The sequence below is a fragment of the Marmota flaviventris genome, chromosome 8, assembly GCF_047511675.1.
Source record: "Marmota flaviventris isolate mMarFla1 chromosome 8, mMarFla1.hap1, whole genome shotgun sequence".
Classification (NCBI taxonomy): Eukaryota; Metazoa; Chordata; class Mammalia; order Rodentia; family Sciuridae; genus Marmota; species Marmota flaviventris.
The window spans coordinates 51,888,701-51,910,198 of NC_092505.1; the positions used below are offsets into that span (position 1 = coordinate 51,888,701).

The 21,498-nt window shown below is 32.7% G+C and overlaps 1 protein-coding gene across 8 annotated transcripts in view; it reads left to right on the top strand.

Moving 5' to 3' along the window:
• Positions 1-21,498, top strand: part of Dlg1 (discs large MAGUK scaffold protein 1) — a 267,031-nt gene that overhangs the window by 121,102 nt on the left and 124,431 nt on the right. For 5 of the 8 annotated variants that reach the window (XM_071615213.1, XM_027935952.2, XM_027935953.2 and 2 more), the window contains exon 6: positions 13,587-13,685. The exons of the other annotated variants lie outside the window; for them this stretch is intronic. In XM_071615213.1, the coding sequence (XP_071471314.1) occupies positions 13,587-13,685 (99 nt within the window). The remainder of the gene's footprint in view (positions 1-13,586; positions 13,686-21,498) is intronic. 8 annotated transcript variants of the gene reach the window in all.

A 21,498-nucleotide genomic window follows, 5' to 3' on the forward strand; every position in this document is an offset into this window, starting at 1 on the left:
GGAAAAGGGGTAGAAATAGTTTCCTGTTATACTGATTGTGTGAGGCTGTCTCTTGACAAAGATATTTATTTCTTAATTTTCTACTGATTCAGATTAGAAAATTAATTGTTCCCTTTCACACCAAGAATATTGTAGAACATATGTTGTGTCTCCATTTCTGTGAAATTTTTCAGGGCATCTAAATTCATTTATTTTAAAATGTGCTTGAATGATATTTAAGAACTAGTCATTTGTATAATGGGACACTTTAGAACAAAATAGAGTTGAAGTTTAAACAAAAAGTAATTGTTTACAATGGTTATATAAGCTTTTACAAAAATACAGAATTGATCTTACTTTTTAGCAGTTGCACTCTTTGGTTTATGTAGCCACGTGAGTTGAAACTTAGGTCCATGCAAAAACCTACCTGTCTGTAGTAGGTTTGTTTATAATTGTCAAAACCCATAAGCAAACAAGATGTCCTCCACTAGGTAACCAGATAAATGAAATGTGCTTTAGACAGTGTAATGTTATTGAGTGATAGAAATAAATAAGTTATCACATCACAAAAAGACATGGAGGAATATTAAATGCATATTACCAAGTGAGCAAAGCCAATCTGGAAGGCAACAAGTTGTATGATTCTGACTTAATGACACTCTGGAAAAGGAAAAACTATGAAGACAGTAAAAAGATCAGTAGTTGACAGGAGCTAGAATAGAGGGAGGAATGAACAGGTAAAGCACAGATAATTGAAGACAGTGAAACTACTCTGTATGATTCTATAATGGTGGATACATGACATTATATACTTGTTGAAACCCATACTATGTTCCAACAACAAGAGGGAACACTGGTAAAAACTATAGACTTTGGGTGATAAAGATATGTCATGTAGGCTCATTGATTGTATCAAATATACCATTATTACATTGGGATGATAGTGGATGGGGCTGTGGGTATGTGGGGCAGAGGGTATATGGGAACTTGCTGTACTTTCCAGTTTTGCTGTGAAGCTAAATATGCTCCAAAAATTAGTCTCCATGTTTTTGCCTTTTCCAGAATGTCATGAAGTTGGAATTATACAGTATGTAGACTTTTCAGATTGGCTTTTCTTTTGCTTAGAAATATGCATTTAGCATTCCTCCATGTCTTTTTGAGGCTTGATAACTTGCTTCTTTTTTTAAAAGTGCAAAATTAGTATCTTAATTTAGTCTAGATTGGCTTAGTTTGAGGAGCTAAATAAGTGAAATTTATTATATAAATTCTTTATAGAGAGGAAATGTGTTGCTTTCTAATTTGTACCTGCTATATAGGGTCATAATTATTAGATGTCCCTTCTATCAAGAACACAGACAAAAAGCAAGAAATTCCGTAGGGTACAATTTTCATATTTTAACATAAACAAGTTTTAAAGTTAACTTTTTAAATACTGTGTTAATAATGATGCTGAAAAATGACTGACCACACATAAAATTTCTTGGGAAATTTGGCCAACATTTTTGCCCATTTTTGTATTTCATACCTTTTATACAGTTTCATCTCAGTAGTAAATTGAATAATGATTTCGTTTAGTATCAGCTGCTAATATATAAGCTTCACAAGGACTGGTACAATGAGATGTGTGGGTTTTTGTTTTTCAACCTCAGAACGTAGCATGGAGAATGCACTGGATAAATATTCGTTGAATAAATAAAATATACAGGTACTTACTTTCATTTAATCATATCATGGCTGGGTTGAAGTTTGGAGCTTCTAAATATGATATGGCCACTCCGAATTTCACACACCATTTTTAAGTAGAATTGTGGCTTAAAAAATGGAAAGAGTACATGTGATATTTTGTTAAGATCATGTGTATTTTAGAAGTAATTCACAGCAATCTGTGAAAAGCTGTGAGGTATGTATACTTTTACACATATGTAAAATTTGAATTCTTATCATTAAAATTCGATTTAATATCAACTTTTTAAAGATATTTTACTGTGTTATTCATTTTACTTCCTGGCACTGTTACATAACATTTTTAATCCTACATTTTTTATATCAAAGTTTAGAATTTTGATAAAGTTAAAAATAGTTGTTCAGACTTTGGAAAACAGTAGCCTACAATTATCACCTTATTTAAGAAACTTCAAATAAACCCACTGATGTGATAATTTTACCCGCATATGCAAATTAGTGAATAAAGACTGGACCTATTTTGTGTGAGTGCAAGCCAACTGGCTATGACATCTGCCAGCCATGGATTTTTGAGAGAAGCCAGAGCACAGTTCTGTCCCTGGACAAATTAACTTCAAAGACTTTACCCCATAAAACTCTAACAGGAGTTCTGCCTGTTCACTCTTTTTTCTTTAGTAAGCCCCAAGTTAGTCCTGTTAATGAACAGTGTTTACAGTGTTTGTGAAACCAAACTCTGACTGAAGACTTGACCAGGTAGCTCTAGCTCTGGAGTATGAAAAAGTTAGGTTTACGGCAGATTGGGAGTACTTTATTGCCTTACAAGTTTTTTTTATTGGTCCTGAGAAAAAGAACTAGATATTATAATTTGGAATTTAAATTAAAACAGATTCCACCCTCATTGTTCTATATTTAACTTGGACTACTCTTTGCAGAACAATCTAATGTATGAAAAGTAGTCAGTTCCCAATTTTGGAAGACAGAGGAAAAACAGATAAGATGCATTCCAATCTTAGAATTAATTGCTTCAGTTATACTATTCACTCTATACCATACACCATAGCAGGATTTTGGAAAGAAAAAAAAAAAAGAACAAAAAAAATCATCTTAATCACTTTCTCCAAATTGCGATCTATATACAGTATAGAATTAGATTCTTTGACTTATGGTAGCACAGCTTTCTTATATAGGCTGATTTTTGTAAAAAGTATTGTCAAGAACTCTAGATGAAATTTGAAGTTTCCATATGTTTTTTACTTGTTTGTGTTTTTTAAAATATTTATTTTTTAGTTTTAGGTGGACATAGTATCTTTATTTTACATTTATATGGTGCTGAGAATCGAACCCAATGCCTTGTGCATGCTAGGCGAGCACTCTACCACTGAGCCACAACCCCAGTCCCATACTTGTTTGTGTTTTACCTTGTCATGCCCATGGCCCGTATTTAGGGAGTGTTGCTTATTTTTATTATCATGGATTAAGTATTGCAGCAGAAGTAAACCAATATAGCTAGTAAAAACTTAACCAGAGAGGTCTTAAATTTTCTGGTTTTCTTTGTTGATTTCACCAGCCACGTGTTGTTTGTTCATTTTAAAGCACCCTGAAGCAGGAGTCAGCAAACTACAAAGCCACCTGCTTTGTAAATAAAGCCCTGCCTATTTGTTTGTATATTGTCCGTGGCTGCTTTTTAGCTACAGCAGCAGAGTTGAGCAGTTGCAACAAAAACGGCATAGCCCATAATATTTCTTTTTTTCCTGGGAAAATATTTGCCAAACCCTAACCTATGGATTGATGGAGTATTTATTTCCATTTTAGAGTATATATATCTTTGCAGTAAGATAGTGCTAACAATAAGGATAAAACTCTTCTTAAACTCTTTTAAGGAGCTGGAGTAGTATCCTGGATAAGTATACTATCTTTAGCGATTGATGGCCTGTGTTTAATTGTCTGTATTCTGCCATGCCCTAGTTATAGCACCCTGGAAAAATTACCTATATTTTGAGTCTTCTTCATCGGTAGAAAATAGGAATGAAAATACTATCTTAATCAATATTTAGTGAGAATTAAATGAAGTAGTCAATGCGAAGACTTATTATAACATGACATCAGTAAGGTCATTATCATCTTCATCACCACCAACATGACAACAACCACTATCATCGTCACTGGCTGCAAAGATTGTTCTGGCCTTTTAAGTAAGTGTTCTAGAGACGTGGAGAAGAACCTAATTATAGAATGATAAAGAATTATGTCATAGCTAGAGGATTGCTAACCTTAACAGGGTCCAGCCAAGAAAACAGAAAAATCAATTATTTTAACATAGAAAATGTAAAATAGGGAATTGGTTAAATGGCTGTTAGAAAACTGAAAAGACAAAGAGGGAACATCAAGGTAAAACAGTGATAGTAACAGCAAGAAGTACATACCATTTAGGGGGATCAGAGGCCCAAGTTGAACTTAGGAGAACCTAGAAGTTTGGAGGAAAGGTACCATTGTTTTGTTTTTTAAATATAAACTCTCAGAAGATTTACTTATTGCAGTTTGACAGAGAGGAAAATCCTTTAAGAAAATGTACTTGGCCAAGCCATGTTTATTTTCAAATAGGCATTGTTAGGCAATTAGTTAACCTCTAAGGTTGTCAAATGATAGAATTTCTTGAACACCTTCTGATTGATAGTAACTGCCCAAGCACACAGAGAGAACCATTTAGCAGTGTCTGCTATGTGTTTAGCATGAAAGAGGGAACATGGGAAGAATGAGGTTTAAAGTACTGATGAAATTGATCCAACTTGATAATTATATAGTTTCATTTGTTGAACACATATATATAAAATATGTCCTGTGTGCACTATTCTAGACACCAAGCACACAGGAATAAACTGAACAGAAATCCCTGCTCTTATAGAGCTGTGTTAAAATAGACAACTGGTAAATATAATTGACTAAAATATGTAGCATTCTGGAGGAAAAGTAACAAGAATAAAGTAGGAAATGTGTAGGTTTGTTTTAGGGGAGCATAATAGAATAACTTAGAGGGCTTCAACTTAAAGGTGATGTTTGGGAAAGACAGGAAAAGAAATTATGGAGTTGAACCATGTGGGCATCTAGGCAAGAGCATTCCAGGCGGACAGACAAATAGCAGTAGTTCTTAGGTGGAAGCATGTGTAAGATATTTGAAAAGCCACAGGAGGGCAACATGGGTGAAACAGTAAATGGAGAATCGAAGGCTGTGGCTTCAGAAAATAACAGGGGCCTGAATCATTAGGGACTTGAGGAGAGTAGGGCTAATATGATTACTAGGGCACATTAAAGGCCCATTTTAAGTTAATAGTTATGAAGTCCAGTGTTATGCATGTTTCTATAACCACGTGCTGATAAAAATCAGGTTAAAAAAGCATATTACAATTGGTAATATTGTCCTTATTTACTATGTAACCATATTTTTAAATTTAGGTTTTAGATCTTTATTCACTTTAGCTTTTTAATGGTTCATGCCTCCTTTTATTAGTACTGCAGAATCATCAGCTGAATGCTGATAGAATATCATCTTTTCATAATGAAGGAACCTGAAACCTTAACTGAATATTATGACTCTTGAAAGTAGAAATAGTTTATGAGCTAGTATGACTGTGTGAACTAGCAGATTTGCACCTGTGTTTCTATAAAATTAATTGCCAGGTCTGCTTTCCTTTTTTCCCTAGTTACAAAAAAAAAAAAAAAAAACAACTTTTTTTTAATTGTAGGGGTTATCTATGTATCTATTTACAGTACTTTGATTGAATCCAGGGACACTCTACCACTGAGTTACATTTTTATTTTGAGACAGGGTGCACTAAATTCTTTAAGATCACCTCAAACTTGCAATCCTTCTGCCTGTGCCTCCCCAGATGTGGGAATACAGGCTTGAGCCACTATGCCTGGCTTACAAAAAAAATGGATTTACAACCCTTAATGATTTAGTTTAAAATGTTAATTCTTTAAATATTTGTTTCTGATATAGTTATGGCATGGATTTTTATGTACCTGGTTCAAACAATATGTTTTGGTTTTGGGGTTTTTTTTGTTTTTTTTAACTGCACAGTTTATATTGAAGGTGTCTATTTGCAGTGACAGTTGACTGAAGGGCATCTGAATTATACAAAACAGATGTAAGCCATTAAAAACATCTTTTTCTGAAGATACAGGTCCTCTTTTGAATACAGTGACTTCCAGTTGAGTCTTTATAAAGCTACATTTTTTCTATAAACATTCAAAAGGCTTGTAGGTTTTTCTTGATTTCTCTCTCACTTTTAAATACCTTTTTTGACATTTAATCAGAGAAATGTGTCATTATAGCATAGTAAATCTATAAACAAAGGATCAAAGAACATGGATTAAACATAAATTATTCATACAAAAACAAAAAACTAAGGTCTTTATTGACCAGTGGTGGCACTTTTCCTCATTTAAGATATTGATACCAAAAGATTTGCTAGTTCATTTATGTCATTTTTTCCTTAAAATGTGATATGATGATTTTTTTAGACTTTATTGAATTTTTGTGTATATTCTGAGCTCAGTTTATTCCATTCATGAAACATGGTAATGTAAAATTAAGCATTATTGTTTTCCTGATAGTATGATTTCATTTATCGTCTTGGGAGTTTTATCTTAAAACTGTGAAAATCATTTTTGTTTGTTTGGTTTTTGGGTTTTCGTTTTATTTTGGTTTTTGTTTTGACCATGCTAGGGATCAAACCCAGAGTCTTGTGTACATTAGGTAAGTCCTCTACTGCTGTGCTACACCCCAGCCATGAAAATCATTTAATAAATAATTCAGTGAGAAAAACTTTTAAAAATGTATTTAAATAGCTTTGCAGCTCTTTTATGCCTGAGTCTAACTAGGATATAAGAAAAGTGATTTTTAATTGCTATTGTGGGTATTACTCATAACAATCCTGCTTTGCCATCAGGCCCCACTATACACCAACTCTACATCCCAAATCCAGACTGTTCATTTCTGTGTTCACCATTATCACCATTCAATTTAAGTCACCAGTCACCTCTCAAATGGATTATTACAGCCTCATAATGGTCCCTTCTGTCTCTTCCTGTTAAGATTTATATGCACATAATAAAAAGCATTTTGGGGGGCCAGGTGGTGGAGCGCTTGCTTAGCCGCGTGAGGCACTGAGTTCGATCCCTGGCACCACATAAAAAAAAAAAAATAAGAGATAAAATAAGTAAAGGTATTGAGTCCATCTATAACTTAAAAAAATTTAAAAGCATTTTAGCTATATTAAGCAGAAATGGATTAATAAAGATAGTAGCCTTACTCAATACACACTTAACTATTGCATGAATAGAAGTCAGGGAGCGTAGTACATATCATAAATGTGGATATGCCATAGAAATTATGCACGTGACTGTACCTAATGTGGCTTCACACCATTTTGATGAAAATCTACATGGTAAACACAGGTTCATAATGTTAAGATTTTAAATTAGATGTAAAATATAGAGTTATAAAGAAAGTTAGTAAGAATCATTTAAAATTCATCAGTTTAAACATTTTTCAGATAACTGTCAATTTGATGCTGGTTTTCAAAAGGTACTATTAAAATATGTATGATCTAGCCAATTATTTTACAGAAATACACAATTTTCTGCAGTATTTCTTGAGACAGTGTTAATATTATAACCTTTGTTGTCATGGAAACAAATCTCTGAAGGCAGACTCAGACGCTAATGATTCCATGGTGTTGCTATGGATAGAAACAACTAAGCTGTTGCTAGTCACATGGTCATGATTTTAAAAACCAACAAAAACCTTTTGCAGCTTATTAAGTGATACAAACAGAGTGGGACAGGATGATGGCACAGTAGTCACTGTCTAATAACTAATTATATAAGATTTTCAGGTTTAAAATACTTTTCTGAATTTCTTTTCTGTAATACTGGTTACTGAATCTTGGTTACTGTATATAATGGTTATTGCATATTGCTGCCTCATATTTGTTTTATATATATAAATATATGTATATATTTATATATATGAATTATTACCATATTTAACATTATTTGTTTAGAGCTGTATTTGTTTCAAGTGAATCAAATGTTCTTCTGTAATTCTCTGTTATGCTCAGAAGTTTATTATTTGTGGCTAAGAAATTGTGTGCGTTGACATGTCATTTACTTTTGAAGTATTTGCCAGCCTTAAAGAAGGGGCAGGGGCATGTGTTCTTTTGCAGAGTGCTTTGCTCAGTGCCCTGGAGAGAGTGGGATGGGTTAAGATGGCATATGTTTGTTTTAGGGATTTTTAAAAATAGTATCTGGATCCTTATCTAAAGAAGATGGGTTCCAGAAGAGGCTCAGAGCCAAAAGGTTACTGAGGTTAAAGAGAAAAATTGAAGCATTATAGTATATCATAAAGGGTTTGAAAGCAACTACCAGTAAAGAAAGTTATCTGTGCTCAGCCTTGCAATTTGACATAAGCATGTTCCTTCTCTGTCTTATTTTCATATCAAAGTATAAATTAGCTAATATATTATTTTAAAGACTGGAGACCATTGCTAAGAAATAATTTGTGACATTTTTCAAACATTTCAAAAATACACTTCTTTTGGTATTTAAAAAAATAATAAAGAGGCACAAAGCAACTTAAGAGGGGACAGATATATTTCAATTTTTCAATAAATCCTTTTGTAAAAATAAAATAAAATTGAATTTTGAAAACTTTAGACCAATTATTGACATTTTATGACTATAGACATTTATTTTCTTGTGTATTCCTTACTTTGGGTTTATGTAATGTTACTGATTAGATGCATCTTTGATAGAAATATCATAGAAGGCCAGGCACGGTGACGCAGGCCTGTAGTACCAGAGGCTTGGGGAGACTGAGGCAGAGAAGATCATGAGTTCAAACCCAGCCTAGCAACAGCGAGGCATTAAGCAACTCAGTAAGACCTTGTCTCTAAATAAAATATAAGAAAATAGGACTGGGAATGTGGCTCAGTGGTTGAGTGCCTCTGACTTCAATCCCCAATACCAAAAGAAAAAAAAAGAAAAGAAAAAGAAGAAGTATCACAGAATTGATTATGTGCTCTCATGTTATCCTAGCAGGTGATATATGATTTCAGTTTGTCCCACAACTGGTGATGTTACCTTTGATATTTTTTGAAAGAACTATAACAACAGTGGTTGCCAAGTGATTATTTTATAATTCCATTCTTCTACAATTTTTAGTTGGCATTTGGTTGTAAGGAAATGCTTTTATGAACTCTTGGATTCCTATTATTGCGGTATATGCCACTGTTATTATTTATTTTGATCCCAGTCTGGCTAGTGGCAGCCTCTCAACTGACTTCTGAGTCCTTTGTGATACCCCTATTATTCTTTGAACACTTCATTTTTTCTGACACAGCAAGATATCTTGACTCATATTGTACTTGCTGGGCTCAAGCACTAGAATCAGCCATTTCTCCAAGGGCCCTATTTTATTTTATTTTTTACTGGAGAACAGATATTTAGAAGTAAAGACCAGGGTACTAGATACGTTCATGCTTTGGGGGTGATAAGTGTTGCCTTTTTTCCCAGTGGGCAGTAGGGAATATATATACTCATACACACATTTATGTCTATATTTATTTTTGTATGTGTATACATTGAAAGATATATGTTATACCAGTACCTCTAATTCAGTCTAACACCGAAGGTTTTATGCTACTTTTCTCCCCTTTCATATTTATAACTCCCATTTTCTGACATGAGGAACCTTATTCCCATTATTCTCTATATGTATTTATTTAATAGTTTAAAATCCCCTATAATAAGCATTTTCCGTCACTCACTGCCCTAAGTGGACACCTTCCTTACTCTGCTCTATCACCAGTAGATCCCCTTTTACTCTACTAAGGACTCCAAACCTCATGCCTGGCTGCTGTTATTGCATATAGAGACTCCTCAGTTGAGTCCCAACAACACACATCAGCCTGCTGCCACTCTGCCCATGGTCACCCACCCTTTCACCCTGGTCAGGCTTCAACACCCTAAACCAGGTTGCTTTCTCCTCCCTATTCCCAGCACCCAGATGTTCTCCTTACCCTACTTGAGAAGTGTACTTTTCTGTTCAATAAGTTGCTGCCTATAGCATGGTCATGACAGTAAATCATATTCTAGAAACTTTATTTTGTTTACTTCTCTCAGTTATGTCAGTAAAATATGAGTTGATGTTATGGATGGTTCAAATTAGGGATCAGTGTTCATTAGATTTGATATATATCCAGTTGGTCCATCAGTGGTTCTTTTAGAACCATCCTTTCATGCTTTATCATAAATCATTGTAAGAAGGTCATATAAATGTTGCAAAGAAAATCAGTTATCTAAATGTGTAATTTTAATTTTATAATATGGAATTTAAAAAATTTTTCATAAAAGGAACTGGGTATAAATAAATGGTGATTAGAGTCCCCAGAGGCTTTATTCATAATGTACTCTTAAAAAATTATGGTAAAATGTATATAACATAAAATTACCATTTTAACCATTTTAAATGTATTATTCAGTGATGTTAAATACATTCATAGCATTATACAAATGTCATCACTCTCTGTCTCCAGAATTATTTAATCATACCAAACTGGGAACTGGTTTATAATGGGAGCATTGGAAAGAGAGAAAGAACCAGGGAGATTAATGGTATCTTGGTTATTATATATTGTTGCCTCAGTATTTATATTGTATATACATGTATTATATTTGACATTTTCAGTTTAGATATGCAATTCCCCAGAATTATATCATCCTTTCAATCCTGTCCTCAAATCATCCTTTTATATTTTAATCTACTGTAAGAACTAATATTTATGCCTGTTGAAATTTTTTAAAACAGGAAATCCTGGCATCAGGAATAAGCTGAACTTCAGTGGTGAGATTTGTAATGCCTTTTAAAATAATTAATACGAAATATATTTCCGCTTATTTTTTAGAGAATGTGATGGTAGAAGATGATAATAATTTTCTCTTAATATGTACAGATTCTATCCCTCACCCTGCATTTATAACATTACTATGTATTTGTTTATGTATTTATTGTTGACAGTTGAAAAACAATAGAATTCAGTTTAAAGAAGAAGCTGGAAGAGTGTCTGCACTTATAATCCTGCTCCCAGAGGTTAATTTTCAGACATTTCTTTCCATTTTTTTATGTGTTTCATTTTCCCTCTTTTTTACTTAGTGTTATGTAATAAACAATATCCCATATGACTTATGAACTTATTCCTTTTTAAAATCATAGATTCTGAATTCTTTTTAATATATTTATTTTCATATGGTCCTGAGGATTGAACCCAGTGCCTCACATGTGCAAGGCAAGTGCTCTGCCATTGATCCACAACCATAGCCTTATAAATTTATTCTTACAAATAATTTTTAATTGCTATATAATATTTATTCTTACATAATTATCATTATTCAATCATGCAGACACCTTTGGATATTTAAGGTATTCCTTCCCCAATTACAAACAGTGCTCAAGAGAATAACTGAAAGTTATTTGCTTTTTAAATTATTCCCTTAAGGTAAATTTTCACAGGTACTGAGTCAGAGTTTAGACATTTTTAAGGCTCTAGTTGTTTACTGCTAAATTGGTTTTTCTAAAGTTTTTGTGAATTTGTGTATCTTAAAGCAGGTGCAAGAACCTATTTCCATGCATTTAAAAAGTTTTTTGTTTTGTGGTGAAATAAATAAAATTATTAATTGCAATCATAGTATTTGTCTTTTTGTGACTTTTTAAATTTAACATAATGTCTTCAAGGTTCGTCCATGTTGTAGCATGCCAGAATTTCCTTCCTTTTTAAGGCTAATATTTCATTTTATGTATATACCACATTTTATTTATCCCTGGGTTTGTTTCCACCTTTTAGCTACAGTGAATAATGCTGCATGAACTATTGGCATACAAATAACTGAGCCTTTGTTTTCATTTCTTTTGGGTATATAGCTAGGAGTAGAATTGCTGTCATATGATAATTCTGTAATGAAGTTTTTGAACAGCCACCAAAATGTTTTGCACAGAGGCTGAACCATTTTACATACCCACCAGCAAGAGTTCTAGTTTGTCCACATTCTTGCCACCACTTGTTATTTTGTTGTGTTTTGTTTTAAGTATAGCCTTCCTCAGTAGGTGGGAAGAGGTATATCATTATGACCCTGATTTGTATTTCCCCAATGACTAATGATTTTAAGCATCTTTCCCTTTTATTTGTAGCCAGACATCATTGGACACAGGTATCTTCTTTGCAGAAATGTCAGTTCAAGACTGTAACCCAATTTTTTTGATTGGGTTATTTGTTTTCTTATTGAGTTGTTCTTTATATATTCTTTGAATGTTCTAAGTATTAAACCCTTAACAGATGTATGATTTAAGAGTATGTTATAGGTTGGGAGGGGGGGCAGTGGGTACCAGGAATTGAACTCAGGGGCACTCAACCACTGAGCCACATTCCCCAGCCATATTTTGGGTTTTATTTAGAGACAGGGTCTCACTGAGTTGCTTAGCAACTCGCTTTTCCTGAGGTTGGCTTTGAACTCACAATCATCCTGCCTCAGCCTTCTGAGCCACTGGTATTACAGGCGTGCAAAATCACCATGCCCAGCTTTCTGTAGATTTTCTTTTCACTTACTTGATAATTTCCTTTTCAAGGTTTTAATTATGATGAAGTCTAAATGATTTTTTTTTCTTTTGTCAATTATACTTTTGGTGTCATATCTAAGAATCCATTGCCAAACCCATGGTCATGTTTATTTATCCCATGTTTTCTTCTAAGAGTTTTATGAGTTTAGACTTTGTACTTGGTTGTTGATCCATTTGGAGTTACTTTTATATATGATTTGAGGTAGGTAGAGGTTCAACTTTATTCTTTTGCATGTGGATAGCCAATTGTCTCAGCACCATGCATTTTTAATAAATCTCAACTAATGGGTAAAAACATTTATTGTTACAATTTTGTATTCATCATTGAGGATAAGCATAGTTTCAAGTTTCACAACTTTTTTCTTCATGTTTTAAATCTTTGTTAATTCATACTGTCCTTGAACTACCTGGTTTTAGTGTTTTTCTTACATATGTAATTTTGTATAGTAAATGTTTATGAATTAGTTTAGCTTACAGTAATTATACCTTGTTACAAAACACTTTTTTTATGTTCTAGAGTCATAGCTCTAAACATAATTGAACCAAGCCAAATAAATTATGAAACATAAATATCAAAAACATGTTTGTTTAAATTATATCACTAAAGTATTCTCCTTTTTCTTTTTTTTTTTCCTCTTTTTTTTTTTTTTTGGCCAGACTGTCTGACACATTGTAGACAGGCAGTGAATGTTAGCTGAATTAATGACTATTATAGATAGTTTTAGGCAGTTTATTACTATTCTTGATAGTAGAGATCAATTGTATAGATTATTTAAAGATATATACATTTTGTTTTGAAGTTCTTTGAATCTTTTGTCTGTGTATTTATAAGCTTTCATAGTTTGCATGGTGGACTAATAAAATGACTTTGGTTTCTTTAAATGCAAAAAGGAAAGCAGTCAAATACTTTTTGAATGCTAGAAAAAAATTTTATAATCTATGAAACAAGTGTCTTTTCTTCTAGAGGAAGAGCAGTATTATAAGTGATTGCCTTTTATTATTTTTACTTAAACATCTAAAGAATAGTCATTCCTTTTAACTATAGAGTCTTGAATATTATAATGGATACACAATTATTTCTAAAATTTCTGGAGAACATTTTCTCATTTAAATTATAGTAATATATTAATATTTTACCTACTACTTGGTTATTTCTGAAAACTACAATTTATCTTTGTGGCACAACTTTCAGTTATGTTTTTTTCTTTTGTTTTGGTGTTTTTCCTGATTTTTTGTCATTGATGATTTTTAGCCAACAGAAGCTGTTCCTCCCTCTTCTCCCACTGTCCCTGTGATCCCTGTCCTGCCAGTCCCTGCTGAGAATACTGTCATCCTACCCACCATACCACAGGTTTTTATTAGTTTATTTTTTCTTTATAAAAATTTCATTTGCTTTTGATGTTTTATTTGTATTCTTTTAAAACTGTTTTAACTTTTTTGTTGTTGTTAGATATGGTAATTTACTTTGTGCTTCAGTGGGTATTTTCAGGCAATTAAATATTTGGGATTTAATAATATAAAATGGGTTCAAATTTGCCATTTTATTAGGTAGTATTTATGAAATAGGACATATTCTAAATATCTTCATAATATTAAATCTCCTTACATTTGTTATCATGCCTTTTATACTTGTAAATCTATTTTAAAAGGTTTTTAAAAATATTTTTGCTTTGCAAAATCTTGTTTAATTTCTAAAGATAATTTAAAAATTGCATTTCTGATCTTGTACTGGATGTATCATTTTATGTAGTACTTTGTTTCCTAATATGTGTTTGTCTTCTTTAGTAATATTCATCATTTTCTCATTTGATTAGATAACATACTTCACTTTTATTAATTAAAAATAATTGATGATATATCTAGAGTATGTGAGAACTCTGTGCTAACTTCATAACTTTCCTACAAGTAAAACTACTCCAAAATAAACATTTTATTTTAATAAATTTACATGTAACAGTTAAAAATAAAATAATAGCCAACTGTCAGAGAACTTGATTATTTTTCATTTTTAGAGCCTATCTAGTTTCAAGGAATGGCTTATTGACATTAAGTGCGTTTCCAACAAAATTACCCAAAGTGAGATTAATGATATTAAGTAAAGTATTGATATTCTTTGGTGTGAAAAATCTGATCCACATTCAAAGTGTAAATTAATGCACATAGTAGTAATATGCTAGTTCTTTCTGCTAGGAATATAACTACATCCTCTCTGACATCAGTCTCTTAAACTCAGAAGCTTAATTCTACTCCAAAGTAAATTCTTTAAAAACAAACAAACAAAAACAAATAGATGCTTTCATTCTTAGTCACTTCTGTCATTAAATTGAGCTATCATGTAATTGAGACTTTGGTGAAAATGCTTTAATGTGTGATGGTCTTTTTTGATATTCAAACATGTATTTTGGAATGGATTGGTTTCCCTTAAATTTTGTGTAACCATTTGAGTCATATACAGTAGTCCCTCCTTATCCAAGTGTTGGCTTGCTGCAGTTTTAGTTATTCTCAATTGACTATGTTCAAAAATATTAAATGAAAAATTCCAGAAATAAAAACTCATAAATTTTAAATAACTCTTATTACAGAATAGGGTTATAATTGTTCAATATATTATTTGTTGTTAATCTTTTTTGTGATTAATTTATAAATTAAACTGTATCATAAGTATGTGTATATAGGGAAAAGAGTTTTTATAGGATACAGTACTATTCGTTGTTTCAGATATCTGTGGAACATCTTAGAACATATCCCTGGCAGATTGGGGTGTATTGTAAATACTAAAATGAATATAATATTGTCCTCCAAGAGCTTACTAGATGTATCAGAGACAAGTTAACAGATAACTCCCATGTGATATGCAAGTAATTACATCAGAGGTGTTTCTAGGGAAGAGCATCCTGTTGCCCCTGGACCCTTCAAATTTCACAAAATGTTTTGAGTTTTAGGTCTTAAATTATTGGATCATTATTAGTACTGTCTAAAGCATGATCTGATACATTTTTGTTTCATGGATAATCTTAAATGTATCTGGATTATCTGAGTGAACCTTTTTTAAATTGCAAACTAATGCTTGACTGCAGTGCTCTTACTCTGTTTGCTTTCTGGAGTTTTCTGTTTGTTTTGGTTTATTTTAAAATCATTTCGTAGTTACATACAGTTGAAAAATTGTACAAAGATACCCAAATTCCTCAGTTGTTAATATATGTACTTACCACAGCTGCTTTCTTATTTTTCTTCCTATGTATTTTTTAATGTTTTGTGATACTAAATTATTTATGATACTAAATCAAGAATATTATTACAGTACAGTGGGCTAAATTGGGAAATTAACATTAGTACAATGCTGTTGTCTAGTGTATGGACCTTAAATACATTTTACTGATTATCCCAATAATGTTCTTTATTAAGGAAAAAATACACAAAATAGATCCTTTGGCCTGCCTAATACCACATACTTAATTTCCATGATACTACACTCCTTTGATCTGGAGTAACCCCATAATCTGTCTTCAATCATGAGTATGACAAGAAGAAAACTAGCTACTTATTTTGTAGAATATCTTTCAGTTTGTGTTTCATTCATTTTCCTAAGATTGAAGTCACATATTTTTACTAAAAATTTATTGTTGAAAAATTTGTAGGACATAAAATGTAGTTATATTAATACATTCATATTGTTGTACACTCATCGCTATTCATTTATCTCCAGAACTCTTGCAGAACTGAAACTCAGTACTCATTAAATAGTAATTCCCCATTTCTCCCTTCCCCAGCCACTGGCATTCACTCTGTTTCTCTGATTTTGACTACTCTGAAGTATCTCATATAAGTGGAATCATATAATGTTTGTCTTTTAGAGCTGATTTGTTTCACTTAGCATTATGTCCCTAAAGTTCATCCATGTTTTAGTGAATGTCAGAATCCTCCCCCTTTGTTTTCTTTTTTCTTTTGTTTTGTTTTTATTACTTGGCTTGAACCTGGGGGAACTCTAATGCTGAGATATATCCCCAACTCCTTTTATTTTTGCTAAATTACTGAGAGCCTAAGTTGTTGAGTCTGACCTTAAACTTGCAATCCTGCTTCCTTAGCCTCAAAGTCACTGAGATTACAAGTGTATGCCACTACACCTGGCAGAATTTTTTCTTTTGTTTTTGTTTTTGTTTTGGTACCAAGGATTGAACCCCAGGGAGCTTAACCACAGAACCACATCCCCAGCCCCTCTCTTCTTTTTTTTTTTCTTTTTGAGACAGACTTTTGCCAAGTTGCTGAGGCTGGCTTTGAATTGATGATCCACCTGCCTCAGCCTCCTGGGCCAGTGGAATTACAGATATGCACCTCTGTGCCCAACTCTTGTTTTCAAAGGCTAAATAATACTGCATGTATTACACAACTGATACATATATACCCAAAATGTGGTGGTCAGTTTTTTGTTGCTGTAAAATACCAGACAAGAACAACTTAAAGGAGGAAAAGTATATTTGGGCTTACAGATTAAGAGGTTTGGTCCATGGTTGGTAGAGTCCATTGATCTGGGCTTGAGTTGAGGCAGAACCTCATGACAGAGTGTGTGGCAGAGGAAAACTAGTCATTCACGGTGACCAGGAAACAGAAAGCTTGAAGAGCCAGAGACAAGATATAGTCCCTAAGAACATGCCCCCAGTGACTTGCTTCCTCTAGTCATGCCTCACCTGCCTATGGTTACCACACAGTAATAATTTTAACACATTAAAATTATTAATCTGAGGCTAGGGATGTGGCTCAAGTGATAGCATGCTCGCCTAGAATGCGTGAGGCACTGGGTTTGATTCTCAGCACCACATAAAAATAAAATAAAGATATTGTGTCCACTTAAAACTAAAAAATAAATATTTAAAAAATTATTAATCTATAAAATGGGTTAATCCATTGACAAGGTTATAGGCTCTCAGAATCTAATCTTTTCACATCTGAACTTTGCTGCATTGCCTAACACATGAGCTTTTGGGGGGGACTTTCTAGATCTAATCCATAACACCATGTTCCATATCCATCCATACTTCAAAGACAGCTGGATTCCCTCCACGTTTTAGGTATGGTAAATAATGCTGCTGTGAACATGGATGTAAAAATCTCTATTCTAGACACTGGTTTCAATTCTTTGTAGTTTGTACCTAGAAGTAAAATTGCTTGATCATGTGGCATTTCTTTTTTTAAGGAACCATCATGCTGTTTTCTGTGGTTATACCATTTGACATTCCCAGCACAGTGCCTAAGGGCTCCTATTTTCCCACATACTCACCAACACTTGTTGCTTTTGTTTTCTTGACAGTGCCAGCCTTGTGGGTCTGAGGTGGTATCTCATTATAGTTTTGATTTAATTTCCCGAATGATTAGTAATGTTAAACATATTTCATGTGCTTATTGCCCATTTGCATATCTTCTTTGGAATAATATCTGAACAATTTATTTCCCAGATTTTAAATTGAGTTATTTATTTTTTTGTTGTTGAGTTTTAGGAGTTCTCTGTATGTTCTGGATATCACTCTCTTACCAGAGATAATTTGCAAATTTTCTTTTCTGTTCAGTGATTGCCTCTTGATTAGTTGATAGTGTCTTTGCTACACAAATTTAAAATTTTTTCACAAAATCAAATTTGTCTACTTTTTCTTTTGTTGCTGTTTCTTTGTGTCAAACAAAGGAAATCATTGCCAAACCCAATGTTTTGAAGCTTTTATCCTGTTTTCTCCTAAGAATTTCATATTTTTAGATCTTACATGTATATTATAGATTGATTTTAGATTAATTTTTGTCCATGATTTTTATTTCTGGATTCTTTTCTCTTCCACAGTCTATATGTCTGTCTTTATACCAGTACTCTCTTATTTTGCTTATTGAAACTCTGTAGTAAATTTTAAAATCAAGAAATTGCAAATCAAATGGTTTTCTTAATTTCCTTTTTAGATTGTTCATTGTTAACAGAATTGTAACTACTTTTTGTATGTTGACTTTGTATCTTGATACTTTGCTGAATTCATTAATTAGTCTTAACAGTTTTTTCTGGAATCTTTTTATGGACTATCAGCTGTGAACAGAGATAATTTTGCTTCCTCCTTTCCGATTTAAATGTCATATTTTCTTCCTTATTGCTCTGACTACAATTTCAACTAAACAAGTAGTGTTATGTTGAATACTTTAGTAAAAAGCAATCATTTTGCCTTGTTCTTAATCTAGAGGAAAAGCTCTTAGTCTTTCACCATTGAGTGTGATACTTGTTGTAGGAGGTATATTCATGCAAAACATGGCTTTTATCATGAAGTATATGACTTTTAAATTATTTCTAGTTAATAAGTATTTCATCTTGAAAGAGTGTTTTGTCGGATGCTTTTTTGCATCAATTAAGATAATATGTGTTTTTTTTTTTCTTTTCAGTCTATTGTGGTATATTGCACTGATTATTTTTATGAACCATCCTTCTATGCCAGGAATAAAATACCACTTGATTATGATGAATATTCCTCTTAATATAGTGCTGTTTGCTAGTATTTTGTTAAGGATTTTTGCATAGTGTTCATAAAGATGTGGGTCTGTAGTTCAGGATTTTGCATTAGTGTTTTTAGGATATTGGCCTATAGTTTCTTGTTGTTTCTAGGTTTCTAGATTGTACTTGTTTCTTTGGCATCGGGGTAATGCTGGGCTCATAAAATGAGTATTAATATAGTCTTTTCTCTTCTATTTTTTTGGAAAGCTTGAGAAGGACTAATGTTAATTCTTTAAGTGCTTGATAAAATTCACCAGTGAAGGTATCTTGTCCATGACCTTTCTCTGTGAGAAAATTTTTCTATTTTTATCCCCCAGGGGTGTAGGAGGGCGGTGCTGGGGATAAAACCCAGGGCTTCCAACATGCTAGGTGAGTGTTTTACTAAGCTAGATTCCCATTCACTGTCAGAAGATTTTAATTATGGATTCAGTTATAGATCTATCCTAATATTCTTTTCTTCATGATTGAGTCTTGATAGGTTTTTGCATTTGTAGGAATTCTCTCTCGTTTAGCTTATCTAATATGTTGACATACATTTGCTTGTTCATAGTCCTTTTATAATCCATTTTACTTCTCTAAAATTAGTAGTTAATATCTCTATTTCAATTTTAGTAGAAATATTCTTCCTAGGTCCAGACAGCTAAGGATTTGTTAATTTTGTTGATCTTTTCAAGGAGCCAAAAAGGGCCTTTTTAATTTTCTATGTATTTTTGTATATTTATTTATTTTTCCTGGTTACTAGGGATTTAACCTGGGGGCACTTTACCACTGACTAAAGCCTCAGCCCTTTTTATTTTTATAGTTTGAGACAGGGTCTCTCTAAGTTGCTGAGGGCCTCCCTGAGTTGCCGAGGATGTTCTCAAACTTGTGACCCTCCTTTGTCAGCTTCCCAAGTTGCTGGGATTACAAATCTGTGCCACTGTGCCCAGCTCTCTTTAATTTTTCTGTTCTCTATTTTATTTTTGTTCTCATCTTATTTCCTTCTTTATGTAGTTAGCCTTTTTTTTTTTTTTTTTTTTGTAGCAGGGATTGAACCCCCAGGGCACTTAACCTCTGAGCCAGATCCCCAGCCCTTGTATATTTTATTTAGAGACAGGGTCTTGCTGAGTTGCTTAGGGCCTTATGAAGTTGCTGAGGCTGACTTTGAACTCAAAATCCTCCTGCTTCAGCGTCCCAAGCCGCTGAGATTACAAGTGTGCACCACCATGCCTGGTCTGTAGCTAGTTTTATGTATAGCTTGTCTTCTTTTTTCTAGTTCCTTAAGTTATAGTGTTAGGTTGTTACTTTGGTTTTGATCTTTAGCATATTGTTTATAGCTACACATTTCCTTTTTAGTACTATTTTCACTGTGTCTTATAAGTTTGGGTATATTGTGTTTTTGTTTTCATTCATCTATAGATATTATCTAACTTGTGATTTCTTCTTTGATCCACTGATTATTTAAGAGTATGTTAATTAATTCCAACAAATTTGTAAATTTTCCCATTTTTGTTCTGTTACTGACTTCATCCTATCGTGGTCAGAGAATATACTTTATATATCTGTCTTTTTATTCTTTTGGGACTCATTTTGCTGGCTGTGGTCTCACTTAGAAATTGTCCCGTGTACACTTGAGAAGAATAAATATCCTGTTGATGTTAGAGTTTTCTGTATATGTCTGTTAGATCTACTTGGTTCATTGTGTCATATTCATTTCTACTCTTTCCTTAATTATCTTTTTTCTAGTTCTTCTGTCCATTATGGACAATGGGGTAGTGGTGCTCAAGTCTCCAACTATTATTTTTGAACTCTTTCTTCCTTTTGTTTCTTCAATTTTTGTTTCTTATGTTGTTATGGATGGTTACTAGGTACACAGATGTTCATAATTGTTACATATTTGTGAATTGAAGCTTTTATTCATCTATAATCTTACCTGTAATCTTTTTTATTTATAGTTAACTTTGAGTATAGCCACTTTTGCTCTTTTTGATTTACTATTTGCATGGAATATCTTTCTATCCTTTACTTTCAACATATTTGTATCTTTGAATCTAAGGTGAGTCAGTTACAGATAGCATGTAATTGAGTCATTCTTTTTTTTTTTTTTAATCCATCTGCCTCCTGATCTTGTCTTTTGATTAAAGAATACAATTCATTTGAAGTAATTGCTAGGAAGGAAGGACTTTTGTCATTTTTTATATGCCTTATAACTTAGTTTGTGCCCCATTTCTTGCATTATTTTTTTCTTTGGCATTTAGTTGATTTTTGTAGTAAAATATTTAACTTTCTCAATTTCTTTGTGCCTCTACTTCTTTGTCATTGCCATGGGATTACATTTAATATCTTAAAACACTCAGAATATGAATATGTGTAAATTTAGCTTTAATAACATTTAAGTACTTCTCTCTTTTAACAGCTCTATCCCCACCCTTTTAGTTATTTGTGTCACAAAATTGTATCTATTTTTTAAAAATAGTTGTAGATGAACAGCATGCCCTTGCTTTATTTATTTATTTTCTTATGCAGTGCTAAGGGTCGAACCCGGTGCCTTACACATGCTAGGCAAATACTCTGCCACTGAGTTACAGCCCCAGCCCACAAAATTGTATCTTTATATATTGTATATTCAAAACATAAAGTAATCATTTTTATTTTACTCTCAAATATGCCG